A 24706-nucleotide genomic window follows, 5' to 3' on the forward strand; every position below is an offset into this window, starting at 1 on the left:
GGTTTGCACCGTGCTGACCAAGCGGTCTTGTCATCCCGGCCGATAAACGCCACACTGGTGCACGGACATCTGTCCAAGGGCAACCCTGGCCGCAAAGCGGCCATCCCACGGCCATCCCACGGGCATCCCAACCCGCGCCTCCTGCCGCCCTGCAGATGTACGACAACATAGCCATGCTGCGCTTCCACGACGGAGATAGCGGGGAGAAGCTGGTGTCGGCCATGATCTCGGCGGAGGGAGAAGTCATGAACTTCCGAAAGATCATCCGGGCCGAGGGCCGCGTGGAAGACTGGATGACGGCCGTGCTGAACGAAATGAGAAGGACCAACAGACTCATCACCAAGGAGGCCATCTTCAGATACTGTGAGGACAGAAGCAGGTGATGCGGACGTGTGAGGGTGTGTGAGGGAGGTAAGCAGCTCCATCCCGCTGCTCGGGCCAGGAGGTGATTTAGGAGTGAAAGGCAGGCAGGGTGACGTGGCAATGTGGCTTTCCTCACCGTGGCAACCCCGCTGACGGAAAGCTGTTTCCAAGGATGGTTCTGGATAGTACTTCCCAGGCGAACAAGGCACCAGGTTGGGAGCTTGTGGGAGTTGGTTACAAATTCAACTGGGGCTGGGAGTGTGGCTCAGTGGTAGAGCCCCTGCCTAGAATCCCCCAGTGAGGGGCTGGGGTGTGGCTCAGTGGTGGAGCACCTGCCTAGAATCCCCCAGTGAGGGGCTGGGGTATGGCTCAGTGGGAGAGCACCTGCCTAGAATCCCTCAGTGAGGGCCTGGGGGTGTGGCTCAGTGGTAGAGCCCCTGCCTAGAATCCCCCAGTGAGGGGCTGGGGTTGTGGCTCAGTGGTAGAGCTCCTGCCTAGAATCCCCCAGTGAGGGGCTGGGGTGTGGCTCGGTAGTAGAGCTCCTGCCTAGAATCCCCCAGTGAGGGGCTGGGGTGTGGCTCAGTGGGAGAGCCCCTGCCTAGAATCTCCCAGTGAGGGGCTGGGGTGTGGCTCAGTGGAAGAACATTTACTTAGAACCTCCAGTGGTAGAATATTTACTTTGCATACATGAGGCTGAGGGCTCCATTCCCAGCAGGAATGAGTGATTGGATACAAACTCTCAGTGCCCACTCCATACCTGGGCACCAGACACTTGGGGCCTGTGCCAGGAGCTGTGCTAGCCCTAGCCTTTTGGACTTGTGAGCAGGCCTCACTGTGAAGGTGGCACTTAGCAGTCAGGAGCAGTCCTGCTAGGATCCTTTGTAGATTTCTGTGTGGTTTTGGTGCCTGTCCTGGATCTCGATCTGTAGACCAGGCTGGCCTTGAACTTCCAGAGATCCTCCTGGCTCTGCCTCCTGTGTGCTGGGATTAAAGGTGTGTGCCACCACCGCCCGGCCAATTTCTGTCACCTTGTGAGACAAACAGGATCCCAGCAGGCGGGTACCTTACTATGTAGCTACACCTCCAGCCCCTTGGTGGTGGATTCTCTGCCAGGACTCTATGGCTGAGCCACACCCATGGCCCTATGATAGGCACGTTGCTATGTAGTCAGGAGCCTATGAGGTTGAGGGAGGGGATCACTGTCCTGGGATTTCATGGCCCAGTCCTGGTGCTTTCTCGGCCTTCACACCTCCTGTTCCAGGTCAGACACATAAGCTCCTGGAAGTGTAGCCGACTTCCAGTCCAGCCTCTAGCTGGGCCCAGTCTTCTCCAAGCTTCTAACAGGCGAGCTTCCCCTGTAGGGTGGACTGGATGCTCCTGTACCAAGGCATGGTGGTGCTGGCCGCCAGCCAGGTGTGGTGGACGTGGGAAGTGGAGGACGTCTTCAACAAAGTCAAGAAAGGGGACAAGCAGGCTATGAAGAACTATGGCAAGAAGATGCACGGGCAGATTGATGACCTGGTCACACGGATCACCATGGAGCTGACCAAAAACGACAGGAAGAAATACAACACCGTCCTTATCATTGATGTCCATGCCCGGGACATTGTGGATTCCTTCATCCGGGGCAGGTGGTTACCTCCCCGGGATCCTGGGATGCTTTACTGTTCTGTCCTTCTGTGGTCTGACCAGCTATGGCCCCGTCCTTCTCTTCCCCTTCCTACCCAGCATCCTCGAGGCCCGGGAGTTTGAGTGGGAAAGCCAGCTGCGCTTTTACTGGGACCGCGAGCCGGATGAGCTCAACATCCGCCAGTGTACGGGGACCTTCGGCTATGGCTATGAGTACATGGGCCTGAACGGGAGGCTGGTCATCACACCTCTTACAGACCGCATCTACCTGACGCTCACGCAGGTGACATGTTTCCCCCAGACATAGCTCTTTGGTTGACCTAGGTGGAGTCTTGGCTCTGAGCTCTAGGAAACATCTTCCATTTGGAGTCTGGTTGTCACTACTGGGGTTGAAAAGCCTGTGAACATCTTCCCTGGGATGCCGGTTCCACCCCGTAGCTTAGACCCCTGCACAGTGGTCCCTATGCGGTCGGGGTGGAGTCAGAGGATAATAGAAAATTGCAGAAATGTGTAAGACGTATAAGACTACACCGTATTGGACTGTAAGAAGGCGAGCGAGGGAGGAGGCCATGCCTCCCCTCAGGATGGGGCCGGTGTGTTACCTGTCCATCACGAGGCAGATTCTTTTGCTCGTATGACTAGGAATAGAACCTAGGGTCTTGTACATGCTAAGCAAGTGCTCAGCCTTTGAGCTGTACCAAAGTCTGCATGAAGCGCCCACCTGTGATGGGTCCCTTCGCTCAGCGCACAGCTGAGACTCAAATCCGTGCCACGTGCAGCTCACTCCTGCACTGGTCTCTACATCACCTGGCTGTACCTGGGGGTACACAAGAGAATGGAAGCCTGATGCCCACGGCACCCACTGGACCGGGAGCCAGGAAAAGCCCTTTATTTTCCTGAAAAGAAGTGTGCACGTAAGCCGTGCATAGTGGGCATGCTTATGATCCTGATGCTCAGAGGTGGAGGCAGGAGGATCATGAGTTCAAAGCCATCCCCAGCTACATGGCAAGTTTTTGGCCAGCCTTGGCTATGTGAAACCCTGTTTCAAAACATGAATGTATAGCTTGAGTGAGGGGTCCAAAGGGATCAATGAGAGACCTAAGCATTTTGTGACTGTGATCACAGAGGCAAGTTAGTGTCTTAGCCGATTGCTGGCCAGCAGGAGAGATGGGGCTGAGGACCCACTCTCATTTGGGTCTGAATCCCTGAGGAATGTCAGAGTTTGAGGCTCAAGAGGAGACAGTTTTTTTTCCCTTCCTTTGGTCTCATCCAGTTCTTGGTGGGGTGCGGGTGGGGGCGAGTAAGATGACATTGCCTACCCTGGGATGACCATCTGCCTAACTCGGCACACCATAAAGTGCCAGGCTCTGAGATACTCTCACAGACACACCCCCAAACAACGTTTAGCCAGCAACACGGACAGCTCCGGCACAGCCAGGCTGACACATGGAGTTGAGCGTCGCCATGTCTGTGCATGTGTCCCAGAGGTGAACCTGGTAGTGGTACCCTTTCTCCAAACCAGAACATCAAGTATGTTTTGCATTTGGCTGCTCACAGGCACTGTCCATGTATCTGGGAGGTGCCCCGGCTGGCCCAGCGGGAACCGGCAAGACAGAGACCACCAAGGACCTCGCCAAGGCCCTGGGCCTGCTGTGCGTGGTCACCAACTGTGGCGAAGGCATGGATTACAAAGTAAGGCCTCACCCGTCCCTTCCAGTCCCCGATTCCTCTGCAGAGAGCGTCTGGTGTGGACATGGTTGGGAAGTGTGTCACCTGTCTTCTGAAATGAGACGTGATAGCTGGGAAGATGTTACAATACACCTTTTGCTCAGCCATGGGGCAAGAGTCCTGAACTCATAGGCTGCTGGGACCAGGGAGAGAGCATGAATGAGTGAGGGCCAATAGGGAGGGGTGAGGACAGCGGCTAACTCCAATCCTGTATGTCGAGTTCTAGAGGGCGCCACTGTTCAGCTTTGGTTCAGTAAGGACACTTGGGACCGTGGACCCACTGTGACTAGATCTTCCAGTGGTTTAGCAGCTGGCCATCCGGAGTTTATACAAATACACAGTCTTTTATTTATTTATTTTTATTAAGAGATTTTCTATTCATTTCATATACCAACCACAGATTCCCCTGGCCTCCCGCCCCCCAGCCTTCCCCTCACAACCCACCCCCCATTCCCACCTCCTCCAAGGCAAGGCCTCCCATGGGGAGACAGCAGAGCCTGGTACATTCAGTTGAGGCAGGTCCAAGCACCAAGGCTGGGCAAAGCGTCTCACCATAGGTACTAGGCTCCAAAAAGCCGGCTCATGCACTAGGGATGGGTCCCAATCCCACTGCCTGGGGGCCCCCCTATACAGTTCAAGCTGAACAGCTGTCTCACTTATCCAGAGGGCCTAGTCCAGTACCATGGGGGCAAACACACAGTCTTTTTTAAAAATATTTATTTATTTATTTATTTATTTATTTATTTATTTATTTATTTATTATGTATACAGTGTTCTGCCTGCAGGCCAGAAGAGGGCACCAGATCTCATTACAGATGGTTGTGAGCCACCATGTGGTTGCTGGGAATTGAACTCAGGACCTCTGGAAGAGCAGCCAGTGCTCTTAACCTCTGAGCCATCTCTCCAGCCCCCAACCACACAGTCTTGATTGTCCAGCCCCCAGTGGGAGCTGGCCTACCAAGGGCCTCGGAATATTGCCAGAAAGTTCTGTGAGTGCTGTGCCTGGCCCGCACTCTCCACCCAGCCGCTCAGCAAGTTGTTTGATGTAGAAGGGGCAAGCGCCCCCCCCCCCCCCCCCCGTCTCCAGGGGGAACGGGCCCTGACGGTTCTGACGGCATCCCTAGGCGGTCGGGAAGATCTTCTCGGGCCTTGCCCAGTGCGGCGCATGGGGCTGCTTCGATGAGTTCAACCGGATCGACGCGTCTGTGCTTTCCGTCATCTCCTCCCAGATCCAGACCATCCGTAACGCGCTGATCCACCAGCTGACCACGTTCCAGGTTGGGGGAGGCGGGGAGGCACCCGCATCCCGTCCCAGGGTGGACACTAGCTGCCACGCCTGTGGCATCTTGGGTGGGGGCCGTTTTCAGACCTGCTGCGTTAGTTACTCTTGTGCCGCTGTGACCAGACCCTCAACAGTATAAGGGGAGCAGTGGTTTTGGGTCATTGGTTTCGGAAGGCTTGGTCCCTCGTGGTGGGGAGAGCAGGGCAGGGTAGCTCCCATCACTGTGGCCCCAAAGCAGAGAGAGGGGCATGGCCATGTTGCCTAGCTTTCTCTCCTCATACCCCCCTTTTAATTTTATCCAGACCCCTTATCTCGTGGTACCCCTCACATTCAGGGTAGGTCTCCCTCCATCTGTTGATTCTCACGAAAGCACCCAGAGGTACACCTAAGTGATTCCAAAGACACTGTACTTGACAATGACGATTGCCTACCACACCTGGCCAGACACCAAACCTGATCAAACCTAGCTAGACATGACATTTCACCAGACTCCACACCTCACCAGATACTATGCCCCGACAGACATTAAACCTGGCCAGATATCATATTTGACCACACCTCACCAGACATCATACCTGACTAGGCACCACATCTGACCACCCCTGACCACACCTGACCAGGCACCACACTTGACCATACCTGACCACACCTGACCACACCTCACCAGGCACCACACATATCTGACTGGACACCACACCTGGCCGGACACCACACCTGGCCGGACACCACACCTGACCGGACACCACACCTGGCCGGACACCACACCTGGCCGGACACCACACCTGGCCGGACACCACACACACCTGGCCGGACACCACACACACCTGGCCGGACACCACACACACCTGGCCGGACACCACACACACCTGACCGGACACCACACACACCTGACCGGACACCACACCTGGCCGGACACCACACCTGGCCGGACACCACACCTGGCTGGACACCACACCTGGCTTCCCAGAGATGTCTTGGATTCTGTGCCAATCCGGAGAGCCCATATTGCCCACATCACCATCTCCCTTGGGGATGTCCCTGTGGCCCCAGCTTCCTCTCCCTGGGTGAACTGGTGGCTACATCACCCCCCTCCCCTTCCTCTCCTGTCACCCAGTTCGAAGGGCAGGAGATCTCCCTTGACTCTCGGATGGGCATCTTTATCACCATGAACCCCGGCTATGCGGGCCGCACAGAGCTGCCCGAGTCCGTGAAGGCGCTGTTCAGGCCTGTGGTTGTCATTGTCCCCGACCTGCAGCAGATCTGTGAGATCATGCTCTTCTCCGAGGGCTTCCTGGGGGCCAAGGTGAGTCTTCAGACCCACATAAAAGTCAGATGTGGTGGTGCACATCTGCAATTGATGTACTAGGGAGGTGGAAACTGGCAGATCCCTGGCGCTTGCTGACCAGCCAGCTTCACCCATCAACTCCAGGTTCAGGGAAGAGACCTCTCAAAATATAAGGCTCACTGGGTGAAAGGGCTTGCTCGGCAGTCATGGGGACCTGAGTTTGAATCCCCAGCACCCACGTAAACAGCTGGGCATGGCTGCACATGCCTGTAACCCCAGCATTGGAAAAAGGAAACCAGTGGATCCCAATAGCTCCCTGGTCAGCCAGCCTAGTCAAAATAGTGAGCTTGTGGTTCAGTGAGATCCTGTGTCAAGACACACAGTGACAGGTGATAGAGGGAGACACCTAAGTCTTCTTCTGGCTCTGTATGCACGTGCACCCATGGGGACATTCACCCGCATGCTTGCATGCAAAACACACACACACACACACACACACACACTTTCTTTTTTTTTATGATGCTGAAGACGGAACCCAGCACCTCATGCAACTGAGGCATGTTCTCCACCACCGAGCCACACTGCAACCGTTTTCTGCAATGCATGCTCTTTAAAAAAAAAAAAGTTTTTATTTTGCAATAATGAGTTTGTGTATATGCACATGGGTGCAGTTCCCACAGAGGCCAGAAGAGGGCATCTGATCCCCTGGAACTGGAGTTAACAGGTGGCTGGCTGTGAGCCATCCAACATGGGTAGTGGGGTTGAGCCCTCTATAAAAGCAATATGTGCTTTTAGGCACTGAGCCATCTCTCTAGCCCTGCACTGGATGCTCTTCAAGGTTCCCATTGCACTCTCTCCATCCCACCCCCAGCTGCCAGGACTACTCTGGGTTTTCAGGATGAGGTCTTCTGTCTGTTATCATACAAATTCCCAGGCAGGGCTTGGGGACCAGTGGGCTTGACTGAGGTGGCCCAGGAGTCTAAATTGTCATCAGAAAGTGGAACAGACTGGGCACGGTGGCTCATCTTGATCTCTAATCTGTGCTTCTTAGGAGATGGAGGTGGGAAGACTATAAACTCAAAGCCAAACTCAAATCTCAAAATAAAATGAAGTACAGGGCTAGGGACATAGCTCAGTGGTCTTGGGTTCCTCCCCCAGCATCAAACAAACCAACAAAAGGAACAGTGGCTGGAGCTGGGGGGGGGTACCTGTGTGATACGTTGAGGTCACAGTAAGCTGGGAGCATCTGTGTGAGTGGACTATGACCGCTCGCTGGGATCTGCCATCATTGAAAGCAGTTACAATCCCAGCTATGTACAGCAGCGGCCAGATTTTGGGAAACACATTTGTGTGTTCCAGACAGGGTCTTATGTAGTCCAGGCTAGCCTCAAACTCTCTGTGTAGCCGAGGATGACCTTGAACTACCCGATCCTCCTGTCTGAACACACCTCCCATGTGTCACCCCCTCCTGGCTAGCTAGCATGGGTGTTCTTTGAGTAAGTCTCCCGTATGGTGCCATCATTAGGAAAGAAGCCACACCCTGCTGTTTTCTAAACGCTGAAGACCAGCTCTGCAGATCTGTAGCTCAGTGTCCCCGAGATACGCATGTCCCTTTGTGCTTGCACTGACACTCTGTTGCTTTCTGTCACTCACTCTCTTACATTTTTTTGTTTCCGCGCCGTCTTCTGTCAAAGACTCTGGCCAAGAAGATGACAGTTCTGTATAAGCTGGCCCGGGAGCAGCTGTCCAAGCAGCACCACTATGACTTTGGGCTCCGGGCCCTGAAGTCTGTGCTGGTCATGGCCGGCGAGCTGAAGCGAGGCTCCGCAGACCTGCAGGAGGTAGGCCGCTCAGCGCCTGTGGTGGTGTGTGGTTCCGTGCAGTTTCCACGCATGGCGGCAGGGTGGAAGTCACGCGGCACCCGGAAGCTCAGGTCTTAGCTGTCCCTCCGTCGGCACGGGGCACCCGGAAGCTTACGTCTTAGCTGTCCCTCCGTCAGCTGTCTGGCTTTGCTTTGGCCTCCTCCCAGTGATGCTGTCTACGGAGACTTGTTCCCTTAAGATCAAATTCAGAGCCCCCGTAGCAGTACCAATATTCAGGGCCCTTCAGGAGCGACTGTCAGTCCATCATCTTAGGGTGGTGGGGAGGCAGAGGGGCGCGAGTAGCCTTCTGTTGAAGTGGGAATGTGAGTTCCTCTTCAATTAGCAAGTACCGATGGCATATTTTTAAAACTTAAATTTTTGTATCTTATGCATGTGGGCGTTACATCTGCATGTATGTCTGTGTACCTACCACATGTATGTCTGGCCCTCTTGGAGGCCCTGGAGTTACAGACGGTTGTGAGCTGACATGTGGGTGCTGGGAACTGAACATGGGTCCTCTGAAAGAACAGTCAGTGCTCTTAACCACTGAGCCGTTGCTCTGCCCACTGATCATACATCTTAATGGGATTCAGTGAGATATCTCACGGGTGCACACATGGGCCCTGATCAGACCTGCACCCCCGCCCCCACTTACTTCCTCTTCGCGGTGAAAGTGAGAGAAATAGTCACATTGCTTTGATGTGGTGTTGACTCCACGGTCAGAGCCATCGCTGGCATCCTGAGGGCGACATTCTTACACAGTTTTCCACCAGTGATAATATACGTGTTGGATATTTAAGTTTTGTTTTGATATAAAACGTGGACATTTTACATCCCATTTTTTTTTTCAAGACAAGGTTTCTCTTTGTAGCCTTGGCTGTCCTGGAACTCACTCTGTAGACCAGGCCGGCCTTGAACTCAGAGATCTGCCTGCCTCTGCCTCCTGAGTGCTGGGATTAAAGTTCATGGGTCACCACCACCCAGCTTTACATTCCATTTTTATAGGTTTCATTATTTTTATTTTCTATCAAACTTTGGAAAAAAATGAAATGCAAATTCCAGAGATATCTTTGGAATTTTATATAAACTTTCATATTTCATTTTCATAAAAATAGTCTATGAGCCGGGCGGTGGTGGCGCACGCCTTTAATCCCAGCACTCGGGAGGCAGAGCCAGGCGGATCTCTGGGAGTTCGAGGCCAGCCTGGGCTACCAAGTGAGTTCCAGGAAAGGCGCAAAGCTACACAGAGAAATCCTGTCTCGAAAAACCAAAAAAAAAAAAAAAAGTCTATGAAACTGACTTATACTTTATAATATTTTGTATCTATATTAAATCATACTGAATTAAAAAAAATTTTTTGAGACAGGTTCTCATTATGCAGCTGTGACTAACCTTGAATTTGCTACATAGACCAGTCTTACATCCACTTCACAGAAATCCATTGCCTCTGCTCCTGAGTGCTGAGATTAAAGGTGTGCGCTACCACACCTGGCCAGAGTTCTAAATTTTTTAAAATTTTCACTGGGGATGCACCTCACCTCAGTAGTAGGCATTTGCCTAGGTTCAATCCTTATTACAGTCCCCAATTTTCTTTAAAATATATAAATCTATAACATAGAATGTATAAATCTATAGCATATAATATACATAAATCTATGACATATAATATGTTTTGTTATATGTTGTTTTGGGAGTTGAAACATGGTTTCTTTGTATAGCCCTGCCTTGCTCTGTAGACCAAAGAACTCACGTAGATCCACCTGCCTCTGCCTCACAAGTGCTGGGACTAAAGACATGCCTCACAGTGCCCAGCATATATTATGTTTTTTACATTTGTTTATTTAGTGTGTGTGTGTGTGTGTGTGTGTGTGTGCGCGCGTGTGTGCGTGTGTGTGTGTGTGTGTGTGTGCATGCCTGCATCATGTGCGTGTGGAGAGAATAATTTGTGGGAGTGAGTTGTCTCTTTCCAACGTGTACATTCTAGGGATTAAGCACAGGTCATCAAACATGGTGCCTTTCATCTGTCTTGCCAGCCCCCATTACATATTTATGTTATATGTACAAAATTTGTGACTAGACACAATTTTTTTTTTTTTGGTTTTTCAAGACAGGGTTTCTCTGTGCAGCTTTGTGCCTTTCCTGGACCTTGCTTTGGAGACCAGGCTGGCCTCGAACTCACAGAGATCCGCCTGCCTCTGCCTCCCAAGTGCTGGGATTAAAGGCGTGCGCCACCACCGCCCAGCAACACATTAAATTTTATAAGAACATTCCACTCTGTGCTGGACAGGAGGGTGTCCGGGGGCTTGCTGGGTTCTCTGGCAATCTCTCATCCTCTGGTCCCTCCAGGATGTGGTCCTGATGCGGGCGCTGCGGGACATGAACCTGCCCAAGTTCGTGTTTGAGGACGTCCCCCTCTTCCTGGGCCTCATCTCGGACCTGTTTCCTGGGCTGGACTGCCCCCGTGTGCGCTACCCGGATTTCAACGACGCAGTAGAGCAGGTGCTGGAGGAGAATGGTTACGTGCTTCTGCCGGTCCAGGTGAGCAGGGTGCTTTGGAACTCACACGGGCCTGGAACTCACTAGCTAACGCAGGCCGGCCCCAGGCTCGTGGAGCGGTCGGCGGAGTGCTTGCCTCCCAGGCAGGCAGACTTGAGTTCAGGTGCCTAGAATCCGTGTAAAAATCTGGGCTCTGCGGCACAGCACACCAGCTCTGGTAGGGTGGAGCATGCAACTTGCTGACCAGACAGTCTAGCCTCATCAATGAACCCCAAGTTCAGAGAAGCCATCTCAAAAAGTAAAATGGAGCTAAGTTGAGGAAGACAATTGCTCCCCCCGCCATTGGAAACAAACACACACACACACACACACACACACACACACACACACACACACTCACACACCTATCAGGAATGTAAAATAACACACCTCGGCAAGCTACCCTCAGAGGCATCCTAGAGCCTGGTGATCCCACTGCAGGCGCCCAAGAGCAGTGAGAACATGTCTGCTCAGGAACACACTCATAAACTCCCATGGTCGGATATTCACAGTGGCCCAAATGTGGAAACCACAGTGTCTGTCAGCTGATGGACAGATACATGTGGCCTCGTCGTCCTGAAATACAATAGTACTTAGCCATAAAAGGAACAGAGATGGGCACAGTGACACACACCTCCAGCACTCAGGAGGCAGAGACAGGAAGATCAGTTGATCAGGGCCAGCCTCAGCTACATAGGAGTTGGTTCTCTCCTATCCCACGCTCAGGTGGTCAAGCCTGATGGCAAACACCTCTACTGGCTAAGCCAGCTCACCAGCCCTGAATTACATCTTGATAAACCGTTATTATTATTATTTTTTCCAGAAGATACGTTTAACGCAACTGCCCGTGTCTGTCCCACAGGTGGATAAAGTGGTCCAAATGTTCGAGACCATGCTGACCCGCCACACGACAATGGTGGTAGGGCCCACAGGAGGGGGCAAGTCTGTGGTCATCAATGCTCTGTGTCAGGCCCAGACAAAGTGAGTGTCCTGCTCGGGCTGGGGGCGTTTGTCAGGGCAGCCTCTTGGGAGGTGTTTAGTGAGAATTTTGACGGTTCATCTCATGGGCTGTGTGTCTGTCCCAGTCACGAGTTATTTTTTCTGATTGATGTGATCAAATACCCACAAAAAGCAGATGATGCGGACAGAGGATTTATTTTGGTTCAGAGTTTGAGAAGATGAAATCCATCGTGGCCGGGAACTGTGGAGTTCCTGGAGGCAGGGGGCAGGAGCAGAGCGCCGAGACGCCTCATATCTGGGATGACCAGAGAGCAGAGGGCCACTAAGGCTGGCACTTGTAATGGATCTTTCTTTAGACCGCCAGCTCCCAAATAAGGACACGGAGACTTTTTATTATTTATGAAAGCTCGGCCTTAGTGTAGGCTTGTTCCCAACTAGTTCTTAAATCATGCGGAAGGGCCAATGAGATGGCTCAGAGCCTGTAAAGATGCTTTCGGCCAAGCCTGACAATGTGAGTGTGAGCCCCGGAACCCACATGGTGGATGGAGAAAGCCAATTCCCACAAATTGTCCTCTGATCCCCAATAAAGAAATAAACTATAATAATTACATAAATTATTAGAATTAAACAGAGCCCCTAGAATAGCCTAATCACTCACTGTGGTGGGACAGTCTTATCTGCAGAGTGGATTTTCCAACTTTTGGCTCCTCCCCCTGTCAGTGGTGGGGTTCTCCACAGACCTGGATGAATGCCAATATTCCGGGCAAACTCCAAATAGAGCCATGTGACCTGCGTGGCTCTGGCATTTCTAGATTGCACAGGAAAATCTCAGGACTGGGTCTGGGAGACCACCTCATGGTTAAAGAGTACTTGCTACACACTCATGAGGGCTTGAGTTCAAATCCCTAGTGCCCACGTAAAAGGCAGGCATGACTGTGGTCCATGGAACCCCAGTGCTGTCGTGGGAATGGAGACGGGAGGGTCGCTGGGGCTTGTGGCTACCAGCCTAGCTCCGGGTGCGGTGAGAGACCCTGCCTCAAAGAAATAAGGTAAAGAGTGATGGAGTAGGACAAACACCCCATGTCATCGTCTGGCCTGTGTCCACACATACATGTGCATACGCTGCATGTACATACATCACACACGCACACGCACGCGCGCGCACACACACACACCCACACACACACACACACACACACACACTAAAATAACAATATCTTGCATTGGGTGGTGCCACTTTCTTTCTTCTCCCTGTCCCATATGAGGGGTCCGGGGATAGCAGCAGGCTGAAGACTGGAACTCATAGCCTTGGTCATTCTCTTCCATTCTGTAGTCCACTGCTAGACAATTCTCACAGCCAGGACACAAATCCATACACACGTGTGTATAATATTGCACGTTTACTATTTACTATTCATCTATTTTAAAATTCTGACCCGTGGGTTGTATTAGGTTTGGATTTCTTTTGATTAGTTGCAGTGTGGTGGGGATCCGCCATCACAGAGGGGCACGTCCCGTCCTCATGACTTACAAAGTGTGCCACACACACAGCCAGGTGCGGTGGTGCATGCCCGTGATCTAGCAGGCAGAGGCGGCAGGATCACCATCCGTTTGAGGCCAGCCTGGTCTACTTAGTAAGTTCTAGGCTAGCCAGGGCCACATAATGAGACCCTGCCTCTGACGCTCCTTACAAAATAGAAGCACAGATCAGCTTTCGAGTGGGTTCCCATCTGTACTTCCTGTCGCGGGTCTCCTGTGTCCCCCTCCAGTGCTTCCTTGGCCGGAGCCATAGCTGAAGCTGCCTTTTTGGTTTAGGCTTGGGCTAATGACGAAGCTGTACATCTTGAACCCCAAAGCTGTGAGCGTCATTGAGCTCTACGGCATCCTGGACCCCACCACTCGAGACTGGACAGATGGGGTGCTGTCAAACATCTTCAGGGAGATCAACAGGCCGACCGACAAGAAGGAACGGAAGTGAGTGTCTGCCTCGTTAGCCAGAAGCCTGGGTTAGAAGCGATCTCTTTGGCACCCTTTAATATTGAGCAGTTTCTTAGAATTTCTTTTCCTCGTGACCTTGATGTTCTGGAATATTCCATACCAGCTGCATTATGGAGGAGTCTCAATTTTAGTTTTCTGGCGGCTGTCTTGATTCTGATTATGCATCTCAGAATGTCCCAGGGATGCGGTATCTCTCTCAGCACTGGAAATGTGTGGTGTCTGCATGTCCTGTTACTCACAGTGCCGTCTCTTCTGAACAAGGCATTGTGTCCCCTTTTGGAGTGGATTGGCCTTCCTTAGGGAGACACCTCATGGTGGTGCTCACACCCCGTTTCTCATCAACCCCATGCTCACTGAACAGCTATTGTTACTTGAGTCAAGTCTTCCTGCCATGGATACAGATGGCAAGTCCCTGTTGAGAGGCGACATAATTACAGAGTGTGGGCTGCAAGTCATACGATGGAATTGGACACATGGTGCACGTCCTCAAATTTGATAACAGCCCAGGCGTTATGAAGATAACACACTTATCCTTAGGAACTACATGCTGAAGTATTAGGGGAAAGGATTATTATATCTGTAACAGATCAAAGAGAGGGAGAATGGGGGGGAGGGAGGAGAGAGAGAGAGAGAGAGAGAGAGAGAGAGAGAGAGAGAGAGAGAGAGAGAGAGACTATGAATCTAACTCTAACGGTTTGAGAATCTGCCTGGCCCCCTGTACTATTTTCTTATGAAGATAATTGGCATGGAATTGGGAACCATCCGATGATCTAGAACAATGTTGTCTTGAGATCTTTAGCTAAGGTCTCCCCCCTCTCCTGGCTAAGTGTAGCATATGACGGCACACATCTGTAAACCTAACATTCGGGATACTGAAGTATGAGAGTTTTCAGCCAGCCTGAGCTACCTCATGAGACCTGGCCTAAAAATAAATAAATTGAGCTGGAAAGATGGCGTAGTGGTTAAGGTCACTGCCTGCTCTTCCAGAGGACCAGGGTTCCGTTCCCAGCACCCCCCTGGCAGCTCTCAACCATCTGTAACTCTGGTGCCCTCTTCTGGCCACCTTAGGCACTGCATACACAGGTGGCACAGATATTCATGCAGACGAACACTCACACATATGAAATAAAAGTTAAAAATCTTTAAAATGTAAAGGAAAAAAGAGAAGAAATAATTTTTTTTAAAAATAGTGATAAATTACAATGTATTCAGCTTTAAGACAAAAGTGTTGTACGGGGTGGTAGACCATTATACTTTCTGTCACTGTGAAACTACTCACTCAGGACTAGTAGATGGTTCCTATGAAGGAATGCAGGAACGCTGTAATTTACAAGAACAAATGGAGATAAAGGCAAATAGTATGAGACGAAAAAGAAGGTGATTGCTGGGGCTGGAGAGATGGCTCAGTGGTTAAGAGCACTGGCTGTTCTTCCAGAGGTCCTGAGTTCAATTCCCAGCAACCACATGGTGGCTCACAACCATCTACAATAAGATCTGGTGCCCTCTTCTGGCCTGCAGGCATACATGCAGGCAGAGCACATAATAAATAAATAGATCATTAAAAAAAAGAAAAAGAAAGAAAAAAAAGCCTTTAATCCCAGCACTTGGGAGGCAGAGCCAAGCGGATCTATGTGAGTTCGAGGTCAGCTCTGGTCTACAGAGCGAGATGCAGGAAAGGCGTGATAGACCCCAGACCCAGGGTACTACCTTCTCGAGGAGGTGCTCCAAGAACCCGGACTCCGATCCAATTGATGCAACAGCAAGAGGTGTTTATTAATGCAGCTGTACAGTCAGGCAAACTCTGCTCCAAAGAGCAAGAGTCGCATCGCACTACAGTCACATAGGTACTTTTAAAGGAAAACCCACAAAAGCCATAAGATTACAATTCCCATACAATTTCATGGCCTGATCACAGGGTTATCACAGAGTGGGTACGCTCACGTCCGCATGCACATTCTTCCTGAAACCTCAAGGGGGGTATCAGGGCGGGAGTGGAGTTTACACAAAGGTCACAGTGGTCCTTCCTGGAACACCTGCAACTGTCCCAGTCACAGTTGAGCACATCTCTTAACAGAAATCTTTTTACATTGTTACATTGTTGCAGCGGTGATTGAGTAGTGGCTGAGTCAGGTTGCCCTTGGAACTAGTTTTCTTTTTAGTTTCTTATTCTCCTGGGGCTTGGGGGGTGGTGTAAGCCTGAAGGGTTAGGGTCTTTCAGGTGCAAAGCTACACAGAGAAACCCTTTCTCGAAAAGACAGAAAAAGAATTGTAGAATACTAGTTGGTAGCCAGGTGCTGATGGCTCACACCTTTAATCCCAGAATGGATTTCTGTGAGTTCGAGTCCAGCCTGGTCTACAGAGTGAATTCCAGGACAGGCTCCAAAGTTACACAGAGAAACCCTGTCTTAAAACCCCCTCTCCCCCCACCCCCCAAAAAAAAGAGCTAGCTGGATTGTGCGTGACGTTCTCAGATCCTCAAACATTGATGAGTGGCTCAGTGTTTATGCACCACGTGGTCAAACATCAGGACAGAGGGAGTGTGCTGTGAAGGTCCTGGCTGGGAAGACCTGGGAGAAGACCTCGATTGGGAGGGACAGCGGGGTCACTGGGAGTGCTCAAGGGTCTGTGGCTTACCTCTCTTTGGTCACTGCAGGTATATTTTGTTTGATGGCGACGTGGATGCCTTGTGGGTGGAAAACATGAACTCTGTGATGGACGACAACAAGCTATTGACCTTGGCCAACGGGGAGCGCATTCGGCTCCAGGCACACTGTGCCCTGCTCTTTGAGGCAAGTCGTGCTGGGAACCAAACTTGAGCAGGGTCCTTGCTTTTAGTTCCCTAAGTCTTTATTAAGGTAGACGATTATGAAAACACAGACGTTTACAATGAGTTCACTGTTTCGATTTTTGACATGACATTTAACCACATTTGTGCACTCGGGTAGGTGTGGGGGTGAGAAGGCAACTTGTGGGAGTTGGTTCTTTTGCCCAGTGTGTGGGGCCCAGGCTTTGAACTCGGCTTGCAAGGCTTGGCAGCAAGCACTCTGCTCACTGAGCCATCTCACCGGCCCCGACTTTGTTTCCCTTCTTCTTCAATCATCCCCTCCTTAAGCTAGAGTTGACGACTTTCATGTTTGTTTTTCGAGACAGGCTCTCGCTATGTGTAGCTCCAGCTGTCCTGGAACTCACCCTGGACACCAGGCTGGTCTTGAACTCACAGAGATCCACCTGCCTCTACCTCCCCAGTGCTGGGATTAAAGGCGTGTGCCACAATGCCTGGCTGGTTTTTTTTTTTAAAGCTCTTTCTCCTGAGAATCATTCTATGATCGATCTATAAACAACATGCTTATCCTGTTACTAAATGTATCTATTACTAGGTTGGAAAGAAATTGAAAATTACTGGGACTTGCTCTTCCTTTAGATTAATTGTGATATTATTCCTCTCCGGTTTGCAGAATTCATCCGTGCATTTGTGTTTGTCCATACCATTGTCTAGTTGGCTGATGGGCCCATGTCACTTGAGTCACTTGACAGTGTTGCTAACTCTGTTCTTCCAGTGCCTTGTGCTACCTGATGTCAGCCATGTTGACGAAGAGGCAGAAAGACAGACAAGAAAACTCCCTAAAGCGATGTCTGGGGTGGGGGCTGGGGCTGTAGGTCAGTTGGTAGAGAGCTCACCTAGCATGCTTGAGGCCCCCCCGGGGTTTTATCCCCAACACTGCACAAACCCAGGTGTGCTGGCACACACCTGTCAGTCGAGCACTCAGGAAGTGGAGACATGAGGACCAGGAGTTCAAGGCTATACTTAGTTACAGGCTAGCCTGGGCTACATGAGACCCTGCCTTAAAAAAAATTGAAACAAAACAATACAAAAACAAAGGGTCTGGAGAGGCGGCTCGGTGGTTAGGAACACCGGCTGTTCTTACAGAGGACCCTGTTTGGTTCCCAGCTTGTCTATGACGCCTAACAGCCGTCTGTAGCTCCACTTTCAAGGGATCTGATGGCCTTCTTTTGGCCTCTGTGGAGACAGGTACACTCAGGTTCATCCACATCTGCACTAAATAAAATAATAAGCCTTTAAAAAAGTAACCCACGCTGGGCAGTGGTGGCGCACGCCTTTAATCCCAGCACTCGGGAGGCAGAGCCAGGCAGATCTCTGTGAGTTCTAGGCCAGCCTGGGCTACCAAGCAAGTTCCAGGAAAGGCGCAAAGCTACACAGAGAAACCCTGTCTCGAAAAACCAAAAAAAAAAAAAAAGAAAAAAAAAAAAGAAAAAAAAAGAAACCCATGGTATTCGTTTCTAGGTTCTGGGATTTGAATAGCTTGTGTCCATGTTTCTAACTTTTCTACATTTTATCAGGTAGTCTACAACATTTTTATTTAATGAGAAGATGTCGCATCAGGCATGGGCGATCTCATTGTGACCTCCATGTTCAATTTAAAACATCAACAGCTCAGCCGGGCAGTGGCGGCGCACGCCTTTAATCCCAGCACTCGGGAGGCAGAGCCAGGTGGATCTCTGTGAGTTTGAGGCCAGCCTGGTCTACAGAGCGACATCCAGGACAGGCACCAAAGAAACACAGAGAAACCCTGTCTTGAAAAAACAAAAACAAAAACGAAACCTCAACAGCTGTGCTGCCTGTCTGTCTGCCATGGGCTTCATGCCCTTGTTTGCACAGGGAACGTCCTGGCCTGTGTGACCCAGGTGCTCGCAGCCATGAGTTGAAGGATTCACTTGCTTTCCAGGTGGGAGACCTGCAGTACGCCTCTCCTGCTACTGTGTCTCGATGTGGGATGGTCTACGTGGACCCTAAGAACTTGAAATACCAACCATACTGGAAAAAATGGTTACAGCAGCAAATACAAAATAAGGTGAGCATTGTCCTTAAACAGCGCGAGCATCATCGGGAATGTTGGACGAGGGATGCTTGGAGGAGAGAGCACCTTGACCTGCTGTGTGTGTCCTTGAGCACACAGCCTAATGAGTCTTTGGGTCGTGTGTCCCTGGCGAGATGAGTGATGATGTTGACAGCTTAGGCCAGGGATCAATTGGTTTCTGCAGAAAGGCTGCTGGGAAACACTTCCAGTTGCATGAATGAGTTTCTTTTGTACCTACTCAAGTTTGCTCCTGGGGTGGGAACACAGCCAGAGGCAATACATGCGTGAGAGAACATGGCTGTAGCCAGCGGATGTTACCCCAGGTGGATTCTGGGTTTCAGTGTGCAAACCTGGTTCAGATGGGCCCAGTTATGGAGAGAGAGGATGCCCCGCCCTGTGCTTTTGCTCAGCTGGCTGAGTGCCGTGTGCAGATGAACCAGGTTGCCCCGTGGTTGAGATCTGATGGGTTCTTATGTGCATTAGTGTTTTGCATACGTGTGTGTGCGCGCACGCATGTGCACTATGTGCATGGCTGATGCCCAGGAAGGTCAGAAGAGGGTCTCAGATCCCCTGGGACTGGAGTCATAGCCTGTTGTGAACCACCATGTGGGTGTAGAGAATTGAACCCAGGTCCTCTATAAAAGCAGCAAGTGCTCTTAATTGCTGACCCACGACTTCAGCCTTAATACGCCGTCTTAACCACTGAGCCTCCCCTCCGGCCGCACACCCATTACATTACTTTAAACTCTTTGCTGAACGGTTGACTGTGATGCTTGAACTGTAAGACCATCAGCTTCTTTTCTGCCAGATGGGACCTGTTATCGCCCGTCACTCACAGGTGTGGGTACGTTGTGGCAGCAAAGGGAAATGGGTGTAGCGTAAAGAACAAATCTGGGGCTGGAGAGATGGCTCAGCGGTGAGGAGCACTGACTGCTCTTCCAGAGGACCCGGGTTCAATTCCCAGCACCCACATGGTGCTTTACAATCATCTATAGTGGGATCTGTGTGCAGGCATACATGCGGATAGAGCATTCATATACATAAAAAAATAATAATAATTAAAAAAAGACCGAATCTGTCTACATGTGAAAGGTACTGGCCCTGGGTCCGCCACCTGCTGAAGTCATCGCCATAGTTATTTCCCGCCCTTCTCGGGACAAGACAAACCCCTGATGAGCTTCCAGTTAGAAGGACCCTTAAAAAGGATTTGGCTCTCTCCTCCACAGATGGAGCAAAAGCATTTAAATGACCTCTTTGAGAAATACGTGCCCTTGCTCATCGACATGATCATAGAGGGGATAGTGGATGGGAGACAAGGAGAGAAGCTTAAGATGGTGGTTCCTCAGACGGACCTGAACATGGTAAGAACGCTTCCGCTTCACCGCTGAGGGCGAAAGGAAGGCTCCCCGGGAGAGGGACCCGGGAGGTGGGGGAGGGGCTTATAAAGGGGGCAGAGATGGCGGATGGGTGACTGTCAGGGCACCTTCTTGTGACCCCTACGCAAGCTAAGGTGCCAGGCTCCATGTGTCCAAACCAATATGGCGGGTATCGATGCCATCACTGTGGGATGCAGGACGCGAGGACTCAGGCCAGGATAGCATCGTGGAGGTCACAGAGGTGGACCGAGACAGGCTTTCTGTGACCAGGTGATCCAGTTAACCAAAATGATGGATTCACTGCTAGAAGGGGAAATCGAGGACCCTGACCTGCTCGAATGCTACTTCCTGGAGGCACTCTACTGCTCACTGGGCTCCTCCCTGCTGGAGGAGGGAAGGGTCAGATTTGACGAGTGCATCAAACACCTCTCGTCAATGCCCACTGTGGACACGGAAGGGCGCTGGGCCCGTCCTGGAGAACTGCCAGGTAGGAGTCGTGACCCGATCCTTCGGTGCAGATTTGCGGAGTAGGTGAACTTTGCTTTTCCTTGTTCCTGCCTGTGTGACGAGGCCACTGCTTTGCTCAGGGCTTTAAGTGCGTCACCCACCCCAGCAGGCCAACCCCTTAGCCACTGCGGCTGGAGGAGGCTGTGCCTCTGACTCCATCTTGGACCCTTATGCTCTAGCTCTGGCCCAGCTCTCCACACTTGACACGCTCCGGGGTTCCCCATTTTTCCACTGGGCTCCTCCCGTCTGTCTCCTAGACCAGCAGATGAGTCATAGGAAGGCATCTTATAAAGGGTTTATGATTTTTGCCTGAATATGTGCGCCTTTAGTTAGAAACAGTTGGAGCCCACAGATGGCCTTCGGCTTGGAGGAGTGGTCTGTCCGAGAGATGGGTGGGCGTGGCACGCATGTGAATGGGGATTCCCTTGAGAAGACGGGCTAGGGAGCGGGGTGCAGATGGTGGGCGGGGCTCCAGCTCTGGAGCAATCTTTGACTCCATGCTTCTTCTTTTCTTCCCCACCCTGTCTTTGCCAGATGCCCTATGGGTCATGGGGTCATGGGGTCATGGGTCATGGGTCTTACCTGTACTTCTCCAGTCTTAGAGTTCAGCATCTGCATCAAAGCTGTCTATTTATTTGCATCTACCCTTGCCTGGGCCACCAACAAGAGTGTGGTCGTGGCTTTGTGTCGCATGGTTGTGTCCCCAGGAAGGACTGGTGGTTAGCTGCAGAAAGGTGGCACTGTTCAAAAGTCCCAGATTCTGACCCGTGAGAGGACAGCATCAATTCTGAGTACTCACTGGGTACCTCTCTCCCGTGAAGGGGTAGCAAGCAAGACTGAATGTAGCTCTGAGGTGAACAGGCAGCTCATTCCAGATGCACTAGAATCTATCCTGTCCCCCATGTCTATGACAAAAGCTACATGGACCCTTGTCCCCCGGCAGGGCATCTTCCCACCCTGTACGACTTTCATTTCGATTCCAAGCGGAACTACTGGATCCCATGGAGCAAGCTAGTTCCTGAGTATGTTCACAGCCACGAAAAGAAATTCATCGACATCCTGGGTATGTCAGCGCCGGCCCCGGTCCTCCTGGTGTGAGCGAGTGTGAAAGGGTGTAAATGGGCATGCAAAGAAGACCATGGCCTCGTTGGCAACTGAGTGCCATCCAGGAACTGGCTGGGAGTGACTAGAGGGTGGCACCATCGGCCCCTTGGGGTCCCATTTTGTCCCACGCCTCTGAGCACCTCTGTGTGGCTGTGACCTGGGCTTTTCCCTGCAAGCCGATGCCCACGATAGCCTGTTCTCCACTTCCCTTGACATCTCCTGGGGCGCTCCAGCCACAGAGATGGGCACGGGGAGGGCAGGAGGGAAGCCCCAGCAGCAGTTCACAATGGGCGTGGACCTTGAGAGAACCTTGATCCATCCTGTATGATTCCATAGTAAGCATGTCTGGTCTGGTGCATGTTGCTTCTGGAGCGAGACATCTGCATTTTCTCAGGAAACCGCGCCTGCTCCCCAATGAAATGGTCCCTCGGAGAGTGGGTGGACTGGACCTGACTGTGGTGGTGATGCCTTTAGCAGAGGTTTTCAGGAAATTGGTCCTATGGGTGCTTGAGGTGTGAGTAGGGGAGAAGTGTGGTTTTCATTCTGAGCGCAAATCAGACGGAGTTCAGGGAGCAGGGTGGTTGAAGCTGGTGCCATTACCACAATCACTTTGCCAAGGAAATGTGCCATACTCAGTTACACAGTTTGATTGGGCGGATGTCGTGCCTCCAAAAAGCCATGGAATGTCTGGGAAACAGAGGCTAGGCTTTATCCATATTCACCTTTGCAGCCAGAGCTTGGCTTAAAAACAAAGCAAAACAAAATGCCAGGTGGTGGTGGCGCTCGCCTTTAATCCCAGCACTCGGGAGGCAGAGGCAGGAAGATCTTTGAGTTCGAGGCCAGCCTGGGCTACAGCGTGAGTTCCAGGACAGCCAGGGCTGTACAGAGAAACCCTGTCTCGAAAAATAAACAAAAAAACCTGTGTGTGTGTGTGTGTGTGTGTGTGTGTGTGTGTGGTGCAGGATTATGCACCTGGGCACACCTGTGGAAGCATGAGCAGGCTGCCAGGTGTCTTCCTGGGCCTGAAGCCTATTCTGGTTATCCTGACTGGCCAGCAAGCTCTCAGGTTCTTCCTGTCTCCACCTCCCTGGTGTTAAAGGCACCCACAGCCACACACAACTTTTCATGGAGGTGCTGGAGATTTGAACGCAGGTCCTCATACTTCTAGAGCAAGGCTCTTACCCACTGAGCCGCCTCTAATCCCAGAGCTCGGTGTTTGCTGCCCCCTACTGGATGCATGGGACTCTGTGTGAGCACCAGGTGGCCAAGTGCCCAGAGTTCCTGGGACAACCTTGTTCCTTTATCTTTCAGTTCACACGGTGGATACGACCCGCACCACCTGGATCCTGGAGCAGATGGTTAAAATCAAGCAACCTGTTCTTTTTGTGGGTGAATCGGGCACGTCTAAGACAGCCACTACCCAGAACTTCCTGAAAAATATGAATGAGGAGACCAGTGTGAGTGTTCGCGTGTATTAGTCGACAGTTGCTGGGTAACAAGTTACCCCAGCCTGGTGGCTCAGTGTGACAAGCCCCTTATTACCTCTCAGCCCCCAGAGGTCCTGGAAGCCTCCGAAGCTCACTAACACGAAACGAGGGATGATGTCCAATGCATGGGATGTGCGGCATATTCCATCCACCGCAGTGACACCCAAGGGCAACTGGCTTCCTTCATGGCGGAAATCCACATGACAGAAGCCACTGTGTTCCTTGTGACACGGTATAGGAATTCACTATACCAGACAATGCAGACAAACGTCTGTCTGTCTGTCTGTCTGTCTGTCTTTCTTTCTTTCTTTCTTTCTTTTCTTTTCTTTTCTTTTCTTTTCTTTTCTCTCTCTCTCTCCCCCTTCCTTTCTTTTCTTTCTTTCTTTTCTTTTCTTTCTCTCTCTCTCTCTCTCTCTCTCTCTCTCTCTCTCTCTCTCTCTCTCTCCCCCCTTCCTTCCTTTCTTTCTTTCTTTCTTTCTTTCTTTCTTTCTTTCTTTCTTTCTTTCTTTCTTTCTTTTTTCTTCCCAAGACAGGGTTTCTCTGTGTTGCCTTGGTTGTCCTGGAACTCACAGAGATCAGCCTGGCTCTGCCTCCCCAGTGCTGGGATTAAAGGTGTGTGGCACTACCACCTTGCCTAGGTGTAGAAGTTTCAATGGCAGCTATTATCATAATAGCTTGGTAGCCTGGGCAAGGTAGTGACTGATATTAGCTCTCACAGCATGCCATAGATACACTATTTACCTACATGTTTGTATATGGATTACAGAGTGGACACCAGCAGAGCTCAAGGGTCTCAGGAATGTGCTGGGAGTCCGTATCAATGATCACGAACCCGATCAGAGCCAGAAGGGAGATGCTGGGCTCAGGTTTGAGAGCAAAGCTGTAGATTTTTTTAGCTGCCAGGTTAAAAAAAAAAGCTGAACTGGGTCAGGATACAGCAGGCCAGGACCAGGTCCAGACAGGTGAACAGATGGACTGGCAGGCAGTTGAGTACTCTCTGTCAACAGCAGGGGACAGAGCCGAGTCAGCGAGTCCTTGGTCCTGGATGCACACTGGTCCATAGACCAACAACTTTGGCACCAACTGAAACGTGGTTAAACACCTCGCTAACTGAACCCCGGCTCTGGGCAGGGGCTACCGAGCTGTATGGCACAGCAGTCCAGCTGTGGCTGGTACATGGCTGAATATGAGTGTGTGTGTGTGTGTGTGTGTGTGTGTGTGTGTGTGTGTGTGTGTGTGTATATGTGTGTATGTGTATGTATGTATGCGTGAGCACGCGTGCATGCGTGCGCATGTACGTGCCTGTGTGTGCACTCAGTTCCTCTAAGGGGGTTGCAGGGAGAGAGAGTGAGGAGCACCTTGTCCACATGCAGGAGAGTGCAGGAGAACATCTTCCCTCCAGCTATGAGGCCCAGGAAGAAGCCTAGGCTGTATATGCTTTCTTTGCCTCCCTATTAATGGGCAGTTGCCTTGAAAGCAATTTTATGTTTAAAACTCCTCTGCCATCGAGAGTGGTACAGCAGATGTCATTGAAGTCATCTTTCCAGACTCTTAAAGGTCAGACAGTTGCCTTTTTAGAGGCCACCAAGGTAGAATGATACTTTCCCTACCACATATCACCATGTGACCTTTCCTGGGAGTTTATTTCTAATCACCCAGATAGAAAGGGCCGAGAAACAATTCTACCCAAGTCCGGCTCAGTGAACCAGATGA

At 51.2% G+C, this 24706-nt stretch overlaps 1 protein-coding gene across 1 annotated transcript in view; it reads left to right on the top strand.

Annotated features, from left to right (window-relative positions):
* Dnah10 (dynein axonemal heavy chain 10) overlaps positions 1 to 24706 on the top strand; it is a 121812-nt gene that overhangs the window by 52535 nt on the left and 44571 nt on the right. Inside the window, exons 30-45 of the mRNA XM_059249522.1 lie at positions 156 to 379; positions 1725 to 1994; positions 2092 to 2275; positions 3550 to 3684; positions 4845 to 4997; positions 6117 to 6305; positions 7982 to 8128; positions 10496 to 10687; positions 11547 to 11665; positions 13460 to 13618; positions 16296 to 16431; positions 18388 to 18513; positions 19746 to 19880; positions 20166 to 20382; positions 21346 to 21465; positions 22818 to 22963. Of these exons, the coding sequence (XP_059105505.1) occupies positions 156 to 379; positions 1725 to 1994; positions 2092 to 2275; positions 3550 to 3684; positions 4845 to 4997; positions 6117 to 6305; positions 7982 to 8128; positions 10496 to 10687; positions 11547 to 11665; positions 13460 to 13618; positions 16296 to 16431; positions 18388 to 18513; positions 19746 to 19880; positions 20166 to 20382; positions 21346 to 21465; positions 22818 to 22963 (2652 nt within the window). The remainder of the gene's footprint in view (positions 1 to 155; positions 380 to 1724; positions 1995 to 2091; positions 2276 to 3549; positions 3685 to 4844; positions 4998 to 6116; positions 6306 to 7981; positions 8129 to 10495; positions 10688 to 11546; positions 11666 to 13459; positions 13619 to 16295; positions 16432 to 18387; positions 18514 to 19745; positions 19881 to 20165; positions 20383 to 21345; positions 21466 to 22817; positions 22964 to 24706) is intronic.

The sequence above is a fragment of the Peromyscus eremicus genome, chromosome 23 (assembly GCF_949786415.1).
Source record: "Peromyscus eremicus chromosome 23, PerEre_H2_v1, whole genome shotgun sequence".
Classification (NCBI taxonomy): Eukaryota; Metazoa; Chordata; class Mammalia; order Rodentia; family Cricetidae; genus Peromyscus; species Peromyscus eremicus.